Below are 16,180 nucleotides of genomic sequence, written 5' to 3' on the forward strand. Positions count from 1 at the left end.
CGCACGCAAAGCTCCCATCTTCAATCAATCTTCATGGATATCTCCGTCGGCCGAACAGCACGGGTGGCGGCGACGGGTTCCCGACGATTGATCTGTGAACCAGGGTTGACTAGTCGGAGATTCCGAGCCAGCCTATCGTATCGAAGAGAGCAAGCAAAAACAGGAGTTTGGTTCCAGACATTGTCGACGTCACGGGGAGCTCCGTTCGCTACCGGGAGAATAATGAGTGAAGGAGAGAGTGTCTTGGTCTGCACTTGTTCGGTGGTCAGAACTCGATAGAGATTTGCCTTTTTTGGCTGGGGAAGCTTAGCTCTGCCGAGGCTCGACTTCGTCGGCCGAAACTCTTCCGACAAAATCTTCGTTTCTTCAAGGGGTTTTTTTTGATATTCTTGGGTTGATCAAGTGTCTATTTAAGAGGTCTCAAGTGCGGTTGATCACCTCAAGTCATTCAGGTTCTCAATTCTCACGTTCCAATACGAAGAAGTATACGAAGTACACGAAACGTATCTTCTCTCTATACTGGTCCATATACACCACTTCTCAAAGGAACTATACATCCAATCCTCAATCCTCAAATCTCAATCTCATCCTTTAGCCAATCAATAAATCAACCACCATGTCCCCAACCAACCAAACCCCCAAAACCCAACCACCCCTTCTACACCTCGACCCGATCTCCGAATACCGCGCCTGGCAAGCCCTCCAAATCTACTTCACCGTCCTGCTCAACCGCCAACTCCACCGACGCTTCCAACTCGAACAAAAAGCCATGCAAGACCTCCCCGTCTCGCGCCGCTTCCGCCCAGTAATCCTCCTCGAACCAGTCCCAACCCTAACCAAACCACCCACCACCATCACCAGAAAAACCCTCCACTCCCTGCAAGCAAAAGTACACCTGCTCCGCGCCCGCGTCGAAAAGGGCAAAGAACTCGCCTCCGAAATCGAGCGCCGCATGCACAACACCTCTATCGCGTTCCCCACGCACTTCTGCCATACTTGTGTCGTGGACGGGCAGTCTGGTGGTGTGGAGGTATTGCTGACGAAATGCGGACACCGGGTTTGTCGGACTTGTTTGGGGTTTGGGACTGATGGGGAGGGGGTTTATGAGTGTAGTATCTGTTTTCGGCCGGCGCAGCTTATAGTTAGGGGGAGGGAGAGGGCGCCGGTGGGGGTTGGGGTGGGCGTGTCGGGCAGAGGAGTTGTAACGAGCAGATTGTGAGTGTGTCGAGGAGATTGGTTGGTGGTGGTGGTGGTGGGAGGGCGAAGGGGATGGTGACGCCTTTGGTTTGTCCGAAGTAAATGGGAGATACCAGATATCTCATAGATTGGGAGGTGTTTTGCGATTTTTATCTGGGGATTGGTTGCGTTCTAGCGGTATCTGCATTGTATCTTCCTGTTCATGTATGGAGGATATACAAATCATCGACCTTCAAAGACAGATCAATATTATCCAATATCGGATTTCCATGTAATCGAGTCCATTACTTAGACAGCAAGGATAGGGTACAATATAGTATATACGCCTAGACAACCCCAATCCCCTCCACCTCAACCCAGAAGTAAAAGGGAAAACAGCCAACGGACTTGGATATCAGGATCTATAAAACCTCTAATTACGAGACCGGCAAAAGACAGAACGAGTCAAAGGAAAAACATTCACATTGGGACATCAGAGGATAAAAGGGAAATGCATCATGACAGCCATGGCCGGCTCCAAGGCCATTGCACCGGAACAAGTAAAACGCCTCTCTTTACACGTAAAAGCTGAAAGGGGGGAAACAGCCCACAGAATAAGACAAACGTATAGCACGGGGATAGAAGGAGGTAGTATATGATGGTGTGGCGAGGAGACATTTTATACAGGAGAAGGGGGGAGGGGGTAAAAGTAATGCAAAGCGCAACTATGCGAGAGATAAAGCAGTGTCCCAACCATACCATGCAATAGGAAGAATCGGGGATGGGAAACGGGGAGGGGGTGGGTATATTCATGCGCATTTGTTCTGTCGCTTTTGCATTTGTGCAATCGTAAGAGTTGGGCAAGATCGGTAGAGCTGCTTTTGACTCTGCTTCTGCTGCGTCTCTTCATCGATCTTCCGCATGCGCTCCGTCATCAATCACCATCTGCACGTCCTTGACAGGGTGTAGGAGCATGGGGGGCAGACACAAGCGACCCTCGCCAGCCAGCTCCTGCTGTTCACCACCGTCATTGTCGACGCGAAGACCGAGCCAGCGGCGCCAAAGATTAGGCGAGAAGCCGGCAGAGTAGAACCAGGTCGTTCCCTTGAAGTTATGCTCGCGATCGCCAAAGACGGATGTGCGGGCACCACCAGACGCGCCGTTGCGTCCGGCATTGAACACAGATTCCAGGTAGCGGGTCGGCCAGCGACGGTCGACGTAGACGGCATGCGGAACGTAGACGGCCTTGAAGCCATGGTGCAGCGCCGTCGTGGCAGGCCACATTTCCGAAAACATGCTGTGGTGGCGGAGACTGGTCTCGCGGTGCATGGTAGTCAGAAGCTTGCGGGACAGACGAGAAGCAGTGATGATAGCCGTGCGGCGCGGGGGCATCCCATTCTCACGGTTGTATCCAGTCACATCGTCGCGAAGCAGCCATGTAGTGCCTTCGGGGTCATACAGCGGATTGAAAACGATCAGATCCGCGTCTTCGCCCACACCCCACTGGTACTGATCCTTCTCCACGGTGGTCGGCGGGATTCCCTCGCCCTCGACCTCGAAAATGTCCGGCTCGTCGGGTCGCTCAGGACCCCAGATGGTCTTGTCACCCTGCTGGTGCAGACCGTGTGAGTTCTTCTCGGAACTCTCAGAGCTGGCCTTGTACATGCTCCACATGTTATTCGGGCTGTTAGTACCAATCTCAGTCTGCACGCGGACCATTTGACGGAAGTCTTCCCACGATCCGTGCACCGAGGGTACATAGAAGCGCGCATTGCGCTCCCAGATCCCCTTGCGAGGCTGCTGCTTCGCCCAGTCGCCCACTTTGTCGAACAGGTGGTACCAGTGGCCAGTGTAGCGAGCGTCCATCTCCCAGTTCCAGAAGTAATCATACTCTGGATGCTGGTAGGCGAAGTACTGCAGTGGCATATAAGTGCTGCGGTAGACACCGTGAATGGGTAGGCCACGTGTGAACGTTTCCTCCAGGCCGGGGTACATTAGAGACATCTGGGCTTCAGTCCAGAGCGTGCCCATGCCTCGGAATTCCTCAGGAAGGGCGTCGTTGAGCACTTTCTCATAGGTCTCGTCATCCGACCAGATTTGAAGATCGTTGTTCTTGACGTGGATGAGGAAGTGCACGATGTACTCGCCGCCAGACATCAGTGCAAGCTCGGAAATCACCGAGCGAAGGTAAAGAATGTCCTCCGGGGTATAGTTAAAGTCATGCCAGGTACGAATGACAATCGCAGTTCGAGACAAGCGCTCCGACCCAACCTCGGGCTGTGTCTTGCGGTCGTCCTCGGTACTTGGAATTTTGATCTTGGGTACGCCCACAGGCATCGAGACAAATCGGTTCAGACGTGGCTCGGTTGAGTCCTTAAAACGATGGCGATTCGCCGCCAGACAGCGCTGCTGGGCACCAGCCCAGTCCACATGGCGGAAATCCACAGGCGGCACATCTTCCCAGACACGCTCAGCTCCATCGCGGTGGCCTTCCAGTCCAGCCCCGCTGCCGCCTTTCTTGACTCCGTATCCCAATCCATATGGCCCCAGTCGGCCAAGGCGGTCAAAACACATATCGTCGCGAATTCCCAACATGGTATTAGAACCGATTGCCGGGTCCGGGAAGCCTTTGGGCACACCGGGGTATGACTGAACTCCGGGGACTCGGATGGAGTCCTCCTTGTCCAAGAAGCATTCGATCTTTTCACCGTACTTCTGAATGTATTCCGCAGACTTGTAATCCGGGTATGGGTCGAAGATATTGCTCGACATTGGAGGTTTCAAATCTCTCTTTTTCAAGTGGTTGGCTTCCTCATTGGCGACTTGCTCCTCGGGTAGCAATAATCCGTCCGCGTTGTCGCCGGGGTATTCAGGTACATTCTCGCTGCGCTTCACTAGGCTGCTGAGGCCACCCTGGTAGCGTTGCAAGAACGGGAAGCTTTCCCATAGTGGAGGTTTGGTCGGTTTCACTTTTGGTAGCTCAACGTTGACCGGCGAGACGGAGGAGGAGATTGTGACACGGAAGAGGACGAGGATAAAAAGCACGAGCGACGCCAACAATGCGAAGCACAGCCATCGCATAATCCGCTGCGGCACTCTGTAGCCCACGGGTGGTCTTGCGCGACGTATGCTCGCGCCGTTAAGTGGCGGGTAGGACGTGGAGGAGTGGTCGGGTCCGGAGTCGGACGTCTCGTCATCGCCATCGCTTAGATGATGATGGTGGTGGTAGTGATAATGTTGACGGGCATTGAGAGGGTGCTTTTCGACGTCGCTCTCTTGCATCTGTGTCCGTGTAGAATACGGCGAGGGTTTGCTGCAGGCTGTGGAGGATCTCCTAACCTGGACGGTCATGATGCCGGTCGAGGAACCGTCAACATTTGACGTGTGGGGAGAACGGGAACTAGTTCAATCAAGAATTGCGCGAGTACATCTGTCGTCCAGGACTGACGCCGCCAACGGGTTGAAATAGGCGCAATTGAATGTGGGAGAGAATAGGGGGAGGGAGGAGTGTTGAGAAAAGAGGCGCGAGGGCAAACTGCGTGGATGTTGGCTGGAGTGGCGCGGAGAGTTGGCAGACCGTCGGCCAGGCAATTCCAAGTTTGAGGGGTGGTCCGAGACGTCAGGGGAAAAGAAGCACCACAACACCGCGACTCAGACCTAGAATTGGAAGAGAAACACTCACGAGAGGGAGGTAAGCGACTTAAAAAAGTGTCACAAAATCAAGGACACAAAATCCTCCGTCGAGTCAGCAACAGAAAGCAGCACAACAAACGGAAAGTCTGGACGAAACGAATGCCAAGACCCCGTTCGCGGCCAACAAACTGGGAGATTACGCATGTCCACTGCTACTTCTGGCCGATGATCGCTACCATCATAAATGGAAGGAGTCTTCTCCACGAGTCTATCTGTCTTCATGGTTCCATCCTACAATCTATATCCCCCAAGCCCTCCTCCTACTGCTCCATACTCTTCTCTCTTTCCTCTCTATTTTCTACTTGGTTCTTTCTACTTTGGACATCTACACTAGTTACACTCCAAGATGTTAAACTCGGCCATCGAAATAGACTCCTTAATTCTGAGGCATAGTCATAGCACCAGTACTTCAAGTCCCCCAAACACACCGCATACTCAAGAAATTACATGGTGATACACAAGGACCTAACAAGGAGAAAACCGCAATTTTGACGTGGCGCCAGGAGTAAAAAGCACAAATGAGGCTAATAGCATAGCGAAGAGAAATAGAGCCGTGGACAGTTCAAACACACAAAGCACCTAGAAGAAAAAACCCCCCCCCCCGAGGAGATTTCACTGGTCCATCCGGGATTGGCCTCGCGCAGAAACTCCCGCCGTAGTCATCATCAATCCATCATTTGCAGATTTGTCGTGGTATTTCTCTCGCCCTGCTACATACACGCATCCCGTCCCCGAGTCGTCTCCCAAGTGAAAAAAAAGTGGAAAAGAGGATTTGGAAACTCGCATTCACCATATTATACCCGCTTAGTCGCGGTTGGTTTTCCGGAGAGTGTCGGCGAGCCACTCCAGACCCTCGTACAGACCGTCACCGGTGGTGGCGCAGGTAGATTGGATGAACTGGGAAGGACAGAGGAGTAAGCAACAAGCGTTGTATAGAAGCGGGGATCGAGGTGCTCTCGGAGGAGAACGAGAGGGATCAAACTCACCCAAGCACGGCGGGTCAGGCTCTGGAGGCCGAGCTGCTGGGTAATCTCGGCGGGGCTCATAGCATTCTAGACAGAGACGCGATCAGTATTCCATCTGATACAAGTTGGTTGCAGCTACCACTCATCAGGTACATACCGGCAGATCTTGCTTGTTGGCAAAGACCAGGAGCAGAGCATCCCGGAGCTCATCCTCGTTCAACATGCGCTGCAACTCCTCACGGGCCTCGACAATACGGTCGCGATCGTTGCTATCCACCACGAAGATGATACCCTGGGTGTTCTGGAAGTAGTGGCGCCACAGAGGACGGATCTTGTCCTGACCGCCGACGTCCCACACGGTGAACTGAATGTTCTTATACTCGACGGTCTCGACGTTGAAACCTGCCACGTTCTCCAGTCAGCCTTGGTCGCCGGATGCGTGCGAATAGAGTAGGGAGGGTTGGAGCCTCGAATCTCTTTGAATGGCGATGGTCGATATATCAAGGGCGGGAGCGGACTAACCAATGGTGGGGATGGTGGTGACAATTTCACCGAGCTTGAGCTTGTACAGGATGGTGGTCTTTCCGGCGGCGTCGAGACCGACCATCAGGATTCGCATCTCCTTGCGACCCCATAGTCTATCAAACAGCCTGGAGAAAGTGATACCCATATTGACGGAGCCTCGAAGCCTAGTAGCGGGGAGCAAAAAAAAAATAGAGTTAGATACGAAGGAGGGGGGAAGGAACAAGGGGAGATTGGAGAGAGAGGGGGTGGGTGGTGGTGGGTGATGGACGGTGGTGGTAGTGGGAAAACGTGTTGTGGACTCTGCGGTCAGGGGTGGTCGGGAGTGGGTTTTCGGGGGGTGTGCAGTGAGTAATGCGGCAGGGATGATCGACTGGACACAGAACTTACCGGTAGCAAAGAGGGATGGATGTAGAGAAGAGTGGGTTGATCGGAGGAAGAAGAGGAGAAGAGGAAAGAAGGTGGTGATGATGATTATTGATGGAGGTTAGGTTAGGCTGACTTGAGAAAGAAAGGCCAGTGGGAGGGGGGTGTTTTTTTTGGTTGGAATTGGGAATACCAAAATACGGCCGTGGGCGGTGGGCGTAGTCGCCGTCCCGATTGTGGAGGGACGGAGCGGGTATGGTATGGTAAAGAAGGATTCTTGGCTGGTAATGTTTCCTGTCCTGGGGGGTGGCAGCTTCGAGTGGGTTTTGGAGGAGTCTCCGAACTTAAGTATTTATGCCCAGGACAAGAGAGCTAACTGCCACGTTGGTCCTCGATGAGGCTATACCAGGCGTTGATGCTTGTAGGCAGCAAAATAAGAAATAGGTGCAATGGGGTGTTCTATGTTGATACTCGAAAAAGCCATACTTTGGCCAGTGCCTATACTTCGAGGTGGTTGATCTCCAAGAGGACACGGTGTTGCCCGTCCTCCGTACGTGAAATACGGAAAGAGGCGAAAGGGGACTCGCCCCCGAAGGGCCGGCCTGGTCACCAACCGTACTACGACAGGACTCCGTACCCTCCAGAGCCAGCCTGTCTTTTGGCTCTTTTGGCACCGCTTTCTGGGACCCTCCACTTGAACCCGCCCACTCATTTCTCGACCTCGACCCCCTTCGACCCAGATTCAATGACCCCCCATATGATGCCCTCTGATAGGCTCGTGCCCGACTTATCGCCCCAGTCTCGTGCCTTGCACGCCAATACCGCTCTGCAATGCGCCGCAAGCCATTGCACCGGCCACCCCCAATAATAGGAGAGTGGGACAGCGGGACACACATGGGACCGAGGAGTCCACCGCCGCGTCATGACACCATCGCGATCGCGTGCGCTTCCAACTCTAATACGCTTGGAGACGGGAGTACCAAGTACGGAGTACACACAACTCTCCCATCGGCAAATATCTGGCACACTCACACTCTTGCATCAGTCCCGGCGTCCTCCACGTCCAGTGATCCTTTCTCGTGATCGTCGGAAGAATGTCTTCACCAGCGACCGATAGATCGTCTTGCCTTCCACAGTGTCGCTGGCGTACCCGAAGATGGTCAGGACCAGAACGGTCACCACAAAGATCACCACAAATGCCACCCAGTATTCGGCCTGGCTGTACCCGCCCTTGACACCATTGAGCTCCGTGGAGAAATACGCCGTCATGAGACTGACGGGCAGGAACAGCATGGTGGCTTTGGCGAGCAAGATGGTGATCCGTGTCAATTTCTCCACGGCCTGGGAGTCTTTGAGCGCGATCAAGTTGAAGTTCTAACAGAAAAGGGGGGTCGTGTTAATAAGAAATCGACGACAGTCGAGACGGTGTCTTTCAAAAAGAATGACACTTACCAAGAACGTCAATGACTCCTTTTCCAAAAGGCAGGTGTCTATCTCGCTCAAACAATATAGATTGATCCGGTCGATCAGCCGCTCGAACCGGGCCACCGCCGCCGAACTCAGAGCCACACCGACGGGCTTATCGTTCGTTCCAAACCGATTGCCATCGCTGACGATACTCCCTTGCCTGAGATCTGTAGAGTCGGGCTCTGCAAAAGTGTTTCCAAAGGACATAGGCGGAGGATTGGAGGAGCGAGCCTCGTCACGCAACAGCCTTTGTCGCTGGAGCAGGCGTCGCATAATGAGCTCATAGCTCTGATATAGTCGCTTAAGAACACCGAGCCGTCGTCCCAGCCAGTGGAGTTCATCGACGAGGTCGACCATGGGTCGATCCAGCATTTGTGATCTCTATCTGGGTGTCAGCTGTCTTGAGGACCAAACTAAACCAAGAATCTGGCCCAGTAGCTTGCAATACTTACCAATGTCTCCAAAGAAACACCGTACTTGTGCTGGCGCTTCGCGATCAGCCCAAAGCTCGACACCCAGTCGTCAAACAGATAGTAGAACAGCAAACTTGGCCCATCCTCCTGCTTGATGTTTGTCGGGTCCGGTCCAACATCATGAAAATTTCGGACTCGGACCGTCACCAGCGACTCGCTCTGCGACTTGTTGGCGTGCTGCTTTGAGATGCCGGAGAAAATAAATTGGATATTCCGTCGTACGACTTTGAGCACCGCGGTCTGCTCTTCTTGAGCCAGCGTATGGATCTGCGGGAAGGGATTTTCCTGGATCGAAATAAGAGTCCCTAACAGCAATCAGCAGGGGTTCAGGCTGCGCAGTCTGTTATATGACCAGAATCCCTACCATCATCGCACAGGATCAGCCACGACCAGAGTCGCGTGCCTTCGGGCAGGTCCTGGCCATTTGCCACGGGTACATCGGGTGCTACAAATAGTGTATTGTACCCGACACACGTATCTGTCCCCCATTAGTGCCTATATTTTTATGTCGTTATGTTTACTTACATCGGGGACCGTAGTCCACAGACGAGAAATGCCAGATCTGGTCGGTGACTTGCCCGAACGTGATGCCTTCCGATGAGGAGGATGGATATTTCTTCGTCATGGCAGGTTCACTTTCGATGTCATCGAGTTCCAGGTCGACTGTCTGGGCAGACACTCGCTTTGGCTTCTTGGGAGGAGCTGCGGCTGAGGGCGGCGCAGCGTGGAAGGGCTCGGTATACATCATGCCCTGTAGTCGTTCGGAGACTCCATAATGGGATGTGATAGCCTAGTCTTGTTAGTCTCAATAGTCTCTGTGAAAATGTCGATTTCGACTCACTTTAATTATATCTTTTTGCTGCTCTGGATACCAAATATGACTGCAATGAAAAGAGTCAGTGTTAACCCTTGGACCCCCAAAGGTTCCTCCGAGTACCGATCATGAGAGTCGTCTTACATCCACCTAGTCCCAAAATACTTTGCCCGCTGTAAACGAAGGCAAGGATTTAAATTAGCAATCATCCCACCTACCCAATTCCCCTTTCTAAACATCGAACTTTGAACATCGAACATACCTGACCACTCAACAAGCCCCGAAAATCTCCCGTATTCAAATCCGTCGCACAATACGCAACGTCATTCCCAAACTCCAGCACAAAACTCCTCGTCAGCTCGTTTTGCAGCCGCTGCATATAATCCATGAAATTCGTCTCGTCGTCAATATTCTTGAATTTGGACTCCAATGAGCCCTGTGCGCCCTGGAGACTTGCATAGTACTCCTCCGGACTGCGAGGGTCTTTGCGTGCGTAGATTGGTTCAGACATGGTAGGTTAGATAAATAGTGATTAATGTATGCTGGGTAGTACGCGAAGTTCGCGTAGCTAGGCGGGAGAAGATCAACTTTCGTGGTTAAAGTAGTTAAACGTAAACACGGCCGCTAGTGGTAGTGTATTGCGGGGGGAAAGGGATGGGCACTGGAAGGAAGGAAATCATCAATTATAGCAGCGTTCTGAAGGAAGAGAAATCCAGATGAGGCAGAAATAAACAGCAATAGCCCCTGCAGGATTAGGCCGAGATTTATACGAACTACGCCCCTGCCAAAAGGGGGCAACCGTCATCTGAGGCTGATCTTGCCGCTGGTCGAGGTCACGCTTAAGCGCCCGCATCAGCTGCAGTGCAGGGCCGCTTAAACCCCCGTTTCAGGGTGCTCAACCCCCAAATATAGTTTTGTGGTGGAACATGCTGCACCCGCTGGGTGTGGACTAGGCTTGATTTGAGGGGGTCTGGTGCAGTTTGCTTAGCGGAAGCTTGGTCACAGGGATGTTGTTTTCTGTAGATCTACCTTAACATGGACGGGGCTGGTCAGATGGGGGGTATGATGAGGGTTGGAAAAGGAGTACTGTCAAGGTTGACGGAGACTTTGTAAGGGTAATGTTAGCGGGAGACTTGTAAGTAAATAGATGAGTGGTTTAAGCACCTGAAACGATGATACTTGATGTTTGTTTTGGTTTGTTCGGTTTGCCAAGGATCATGTAGAGATATCAAACATTACTTAGTGGGTGTACCTTGGTAGTTCCCTTCAACTGAACGTAGTTGTATTTTCGCCCTGTATCCCGTTCCTTCAAAGTGCTAAAAGTTATTCTCTACCAATAGGTAACTATCCATCTGAGTACCTATAAAGCGGGAACTAACTATATAACTATCGCCTCCGGTACGCTGAATAACGGCAGTACCTTGCACCATGTAACCTGGTTCTCGATTCTTAGGCCAAGTATAACTCGTTCATACACTCTAATATTGACCTCAGCCTCATGCATATACACGTATCCTGTACTCAACCCGAAGACCATATGAGTTGTCCTAACCACTTCTGCCTAACCAGTTAGTAATGTTGGGACACTGGCACTTACCCGCAAAGGGCCTAGCGCAGGGCATGTGACGTTGACCCTGGCCTGATAATCAAGGCCTAAACAAGTGATGCATTCCTACCAAGTTCCAAAACCTACACTTCCCCATGATCTGCCGCCTCCCCTACATGTCAGCTTTGAGTTTCACCGGTGCTCGCAATGGTTGGTTCGAAGGTGGAAAAGACTAGTCGATCACCAGCCTCGTGCACGGAATGCCAGAGGCGCAAACAGAAGGTAATTTACTCGATCTTGCCTCTAGCATTTGTCTAATGTTCAAACAGTGCAGCCGCCAATGGCCTTGCAACCATTGCCAGGCGCGGAAGATCCCTCATTTATGTAGATATCCTCAAAAGCAACCATCTATCGGCGCAAAGGCCGCGGTAGAGGGATCAAGGTGCGTACAATGCCCAATATTACCCGCGCTTGACTGACGCAGGTTTACAGAAAGTTATCTTCTAATAGTGATATCCAAGTTGATGTCAAAGCGGAAGAGCCTGAGCTTAAAGCTACGGATCTTCCGGCTCTCGCTGAGAAAGATGAACTTCGTGGCCTGGGGTATCTGCCCGACGATGAAAATCTATTGTTCGGAAATGCGGCGCCCACGGTATTTCTCCTCCCCAGTTGTTGTACAATGAAAACAAGCTGAGTTTCCGAAGTCAAAACACTCAGCATCAAATCAAACTGTTCCGAGCCTTTCTCCCGAGATGAGGAACGTGTTGCAACTTTTGCCTCCAAAGCCCTACACAGGTTCGCAAACCCCATCATCATCACAAATTGAATCCATTCTAATGGCAGTCCAGACATCTTAATCGAGCGATACCTGGAAGTCACAAATTATGGATACTATTGTCTCTATCCGCCTACTTTCTCACAAGATTACGCAGCATGGTGGTCCGATCGAGCCAATGGCAAGCCACTAACACCGGAATTTACTTGTCTGCTCATTCGAGTGTGCGCATGCTCAGCTCAGTACTTGGACGTTGAGATCCAGCAAAAACTCGAGTCCGAGCTGGGTGAATCTGTACAGAGCCTTTCAGAAAGCTATCATCACGCTGCTAAACAATTAAGCAACGCGATTCCGCCCGGAAAAGGAGGGCTCGTTCAAATTCAGCAACTTTTTCTCACGGCGGGTTGGTACAAGGCTGAGTCGTTATTCGTTGAATCCTGGCATGCTTTGACTTGCGCAATACATGAGGCCCAGGAACTGGGTATGCACAAGAGCGCTCCCCGGGCGGGCTTGTCAGAATTCGATATTGAAATGAGACGCCGAATGTGGTGTCTCTTATATGTCTGGGACTGGTAAGAGATCTCTCAATTTCTGGGCGGTACAGAAGAACTGATTTTCTCTCCAGGCAAATGGCTTTACTTCTTTCTCGCCCGCTCATCATCAATCAATACTATTATCCTTTCGAGCTTCCGAACATGCAGCTTGAATGTCATGACTCCAAAACGGGCCCACCCTCCCCGTTTTCCCATATATCTTCCCAGTGCGAACTTGGCAAGATCATCTCTCGGGTGCCGCCTACCATGGGTGGCACGACTGAACCTAGTCAAGCCAATGCCATCAAGGTAGATATAGATCGGTGGCTCGCCTCCCTTCCACCAGCCTACCGAGAAGCGAGCCCAGACATCCAGTGGGATGAGAAACATATTTACGTGCCGCTCCAGCGTCACCAACTGCGGGCGATCGGATATATGACGATGCTATTACCATTCAAAGTATTCCTCACCAAGACATTCGACAGTAAGACTTCCGAGACGGACAAGGCACTAAGAAGCACCGCCGTCGAGATTGCTCTACACCTGATCGACGTCTCTCATGGACTATTTGACCATGTCTATCCGCTGAATGCTAAATTCCATCTACTCACTTTCTTACTTTTTGACACTGCTGCATTCTTATGCTCTGCCATGATTCATGACAAGGATAGCAGCCTTCCACAACGTGAGAAAATCATTCAAAAAATCAGTCTTGCATGCTCTCTCATGCACAAGCTGGCCCAAGTCACCAAAACAGGCGCAATCTGCTACCCAGTTCTTGCCCGACTTGCGAAGAGCCTATCTAAATCATCCAAGAAAACCACGACATTTGCTGGTATGAATGGCGAAGTCTCTAATCGGGAAATCAACGGTGCTGGGCCCTCACCAGAGACAGAGCTGGATTCATTCCCTCCTTCAGATACCATTTCCACGGAATCTTTATCCTCATCTCTGGGTTCTTTGGACTCGAATGAAATCTTTTTGCCTGCCTCTTTAGACCTTTCGGTACCAGGCATGGAAACACCCCCGCTCATTAGCGTGGGCGACTTTTCAAATTTGGACGTCGGCCAGTTTGATCAAATCTGGGACTGGCAAAATCTTGACTTGACATTGTTCCCTGTATGAGGGGGAGATCCAGCTTCCTCGTGAAGCGAGCGCGTCAATTGTATAGCTATTCTAGGAACTCACAATGTCATTCTTCGTAAAAGACTACCAGCAAAATGAAGTAATAAACTAGTAGAAGGAAGAGTAATCTTAATGTTGCCCACAGACATAATCCTGGCGTGAAATTTCAGACCATTTGGCGGCATCTGGACTCACGGGAGATAGGTCTCTAATTTTTGGTGGAAGATAGGTGAAGCTTTTTGTGAAGGTGGCTTGGGGCGGCCCCCTCGTGAAGACGGAATGATCCGCCCTAATGTCGCATCACACTATAAAGTTGAGTCACGACCTGCCATGACTCTTCCTTGGACTATTTATACATCATTCTCCAAAACAATCATTTGGTAGCTCTTGCTCGACTTGAACCGTAAGTGTGAGGGACAGCATTTTACATCAAACCCCGCTACGTCCCATCGCGATGGCAGCCCCTCAATCCGAATCAAACGATGTTATCCTCGTACCCAAAACGTTTTCTCCCGCAACATTCGAGCAAGCAGTTGTGGACAGATACAAGCAGCTGCGACTGCATGGCCTGAGAGTCGATCCTCGATCATTCTCTTCAACTTACGAGGATGAATCCCAGTTCTCCGATGATGTATGGCTATCACGCATCCACAACCCAGTTGGCAAGACCTTTGCCGCTGTGACAACGCCCGACACTCAGCCAGAAACATCCACAGTTGAAACACGTGTCCCAAACTATGATGCCAAAGATACACTTCAAAGGTTATTGCGGAAAGAATGGGTAGGCATCGTGACGCTGATGGGTCCAGGGGTATTCTCTAGGCCAAACGAAGGCATCACGACAGGGCTGAACCAGCCATACGAGGTTTTCATCAAGGACAACAAGTACCAACTTCCACTGGTCACATCCGAGCTGGGTGATCTGAGCGGCGCACACCTGGTTTACTTGATTGTGGGCATGTTTGTTTCGCCTACAGCCCGGCGACGAGGACACGGGCAGCGTCTAATGGAGGCGGTGATTGCAGCTGCTACCGAGGAAGCTCGCGTACTTGGAGGACACAAACTTAGCATAACCGTGCAGGTCGAATTTAGCAATCTCCGTGCACAGCGATTGTATGAGAGAGTGGGTTTCCAGGTGGTGGATGAAGAGGTAGAGATTAAAAACCGGAGTGGAGTCAAGTCGACTGTGGTGTGCTTGGAGATGGTGATTGATTTGTCTATTCTGGATGCGAAATCCTCTTGAAGATGTGATTAAGACCGAAGATCCAAAGTACGGTGAGACAGACAAATATGGCCTCTGTTGTTTCGAAAATGCATTTCCACTTTCAGTACGGAGTAGATTTAGATCCTCAGGCACCCAGGCACCAAGCCGCAAATGAGCGGAAGCCGTGACTGCTGAGTCATCTTCTCGTTTGAGGGCTGCACTAAGCCTCCTTGGGACTAGTCGCACAATCTCCACCCACAAGCGGAGAAATTCGCGACAAACATTTTCTTCTCTTCAAGACTTCAGCGTAGAGCCACACCATAAGTTTCTCTTTTGGAAGACTGTCGCCATCATGTCGAAGATCACAGTCGGTATGTTCTACGCTCTGTCCCTCTCATTTCACTCTTGAGACTCGCCGCTAATTCCCTCTCAGCCGGAGTGCGCCAGAATGTCGATGAGCTGCTCAACTACTCTCTCAACGAGAAGAAGCGTAACTTCCTCGAGACCGTTGAGCTGCAGATTGGTCTGAAGAACTATGACCCCCAGCGTGACAAGCGTTTCTCTGGCACCATCAAGCTGCCTTCCGTCCCCCGCCCTGGCATGAGCATCTGGTGCGTTTTACAAATCTCTGTCGTCCACCCCGAGTCGAGTCGAGTCGAGTCGAGTCGAATTGCTGCTGCGACGTTCTGTGACGGATCACAACAAGAGACCGACAAGCGAAGGGGTTGGAGAGAACTTTCATATCTACGATAGCGATGACTGACTGTCAAAATTATAGCATTCTCGGTGACCAGCACGATCTCGACCGTGCCAAGCACCACGGTATCGATGCCATGTCCACCGATGACCTCAAGAAGCTGAACAAGAACAAGAAGCTCATCAAGAAGCTTGCTCGCAAGTACGATGCCTTCCTTGCTTCCGAGGCTTTGATCAAGCAGATTCCCCGTCTCCTCGGTCCCGGTCTGTCCAAGGGTATGTCTTGATTATCACAAACTCTGTTCTTGTGTATCACCAATGCTAACTTTACTCCCCCTCCAGCCGGCAAGTTCCCCACCCCCATCTCCCACGCTGAGGACATGGCCGCCAAGGTCACCGATGTCAAGTCCACCATCAAGTTCCAGCTGAAGAAGGTTCTCTGCCTTGGTGTTGCCGTTGGCAACGTCGGCATGACCCAGGAGGAGCTCGTCGCCAACCTGATGCTCGCCATCAACTACCTCGTCTCCCTCCTCAAGAAGGGCTGGCAGAACGTTGGCAGCCTTGTCGTCAAGGCTACCATGTCTCCCCCCAAGCGCGTCTACTAGATGCTCCGTCGCTTCATTGCGCTGGATCTCTAGTCAGTGTTTGAGAAGTGAGGGCGTCATAGTTTAGTGACCACAAAAAATAAAATATGAATCTCACGGTCTCAAAATATTGTTTTCGTACTTGGTATAGACTATCATAGGTAAATTTCGTGGAAGCAATGCTTGCAATATTCCACGCGAAAGTATTCAGGCTATATAGTAGCAGGATGTAAAGATGACT

General features: G+C 51.4%; 7 protein-coding genes across 7 annotated transcripts; 4 read left to right on the top strand and 3 right to left on the bottom strand.

Annotated features, from left to right (window-relative positions):
• Positions 1-616: 616 nt before the first annotated feature.
• On the top strand, positions 617-1,219 carry N7458_006627 (Zinc fingerRING-type; the record flags this gene model as incomplete). The annotated part of the gene is made up of 1 exon (XM_056910009.1): positions 617-1,219. One exon carries the CDS (start codon positions 617-619, stop codon positions 1,217-1,219), a length of 603 nt encoding a protein of 200 aa, XP_056765713.1.
• Positions 1,220-2,082: 863 nt separating this feature from the next.
• Positions 2,083-4,527, bottom strand: N7458_006628 (DUF3405 domain-containing protein; the record flags this gene model as incomplete). The annotated part of the gene is made up of 1 exon (XM_056910010.1): positions 2,083-4,527. One exon carries the CDS (start codon positions 4,525-4,527, stop codon positions 2,083-2,085), a length of 2,445 nt encoding a protein of 814 aa, XP_056765714.1.
• A 1,146-nt stretch (positions 4,528-5,673) lies between these two features.
• Positions 5,674-6,504, bottom strand: arfA (putative ADP-ribosylation factor; the record flags this gene model as incomplete). Its single annotated transcript, XM_056910011.1, has 4 exons — positions 5,674-5,766; positions 5,856-5,921; positions 5,992-6,236; positions 6,357-6,504. The coding sequence occupies 4 exons, from the start codon at positions 6,502-6,504 to the stop codon at positions 5,674-5,676; spliced, it is 552 nt and encodes a 183-aa protein (XP_056765715.1).
• Positions 6,505-7,763: 1,259 nt separating this feature from the next.
• N7458_006630 (uncharacterized protein) lies at positions 7,764-9,987 on the bottom strand (the record flags this gene model as incomplete). Its single annotated transcript, XM_056910012.1, has 7 exons — positions 7,764-8,096; positions 8,175-8,570; positions 8,642-8,967; positions 9,027-9,140; positions 9,188-9,452; positions 9,504-9,570; positions 9,695-9,987. The coding sequence occupies 7 exons, from the start codon at positions 9,985-9,987 to the stop codon at positions 7,764-7,766; spliced, it is 1,794 nt and encodes a 597-aa protein (XP_056765716.1).
• Positions 9,988-11,282: 1,295 nt separating this feature from the next.
• On the top strand, positions 11,283-13,455 carry N7458_006631 (uncharacterized protein; the record flags this gene model as incomplete). The annotated part of the gene is made up of 6 exons (XM_056910013.1): positions 11,283-11,304; positions 11,357-11,450; positions 11,515-11,674; positions 11,727-11,817; positions 11,871-12,369; positions 12,423-13,455. The coding sequence occupies 6 exons, from the start codon at positions 11,283-11,285 to the stop codon at positions 13,453-13,455; spliced, it is 1,899 nt and encodes a 632-aa protein (XP_056765717.1).
• A 454-nt stretch (positions 13,456-13,909) lies between these two features.
• On the top strand, positions 13,910-14,698 carry N7458_006632 (GNAT family N-acetyltransferase; the record flags this gene model as incomplete). The annotated part of the gene is made up of 1 exon (XM_056910014.1): positions 13,910-14,698. One exon carries the CDS (start codon positions 13,910-13,912, stop codon positions 14,696-14,698), a length of 789 nt encoding a protein of 262 aa, XP_056765718.1.
• Positions 14,699-14,921: 223 nt separating this feature from the next.
• Positions 14,922-16,015, top strand: N7458_006633 (60S ribosomal protein uL1). The gene is made up of 4 exons (XM_056910015.1): positions 14,922-15,030; positions 15,093-15,270; positions 15,438-15,631; positions 15,698-16,015. The coding sequence occupies exons 1-4, from the start codon at positions 15,012-15,014 to the stop codon at positions 15,958-15,960; spliced, it is 654 nt and encodes a 217-aa protein (XP_056765719.1). The 5' UTR covers positions 14,922-15,011; the 3' UTR covers positions 15,961-16,015.
• Positions 16,016-16,180: the final 165 nt, after the last annotated feature.

Source organism: Penicillium daleae (assembly GCF_028827525.1).
Source record: "Penicillium daleae strain IBT 16125 chromosome Unknown utg000006l_segment0_segment0, whole genome shotgun sequence".
Taxonomy (NCBI): domain Eukaryota; kingdom Fungi; phylum Ascomycota; class Eurotiomycetes; order Eurotiales; family Aspergillaceae; genus Penicillium; species Penicillium daleae.

Excerpts from the sequence above, each read along its gene's own strand:
- N7458_006633 (XM_056910015.1), top strand. Across the intron at positions 15,271-15,437 it reads CGCCCTGGCATGAGCATCTG|CATTCTCGGTGACCAGCACG; the intron begins GTGCGTTTTACA and ends TCAAAATTATAG. Across the intron at positions 15,632-15,697 it reads CGGTCCCGGTCTGTCCAAGG|CCGGCAAGTTCCCCACCCCC; the intron begins GTATGTCTTGAT and ends CTCCCCCTCCAG.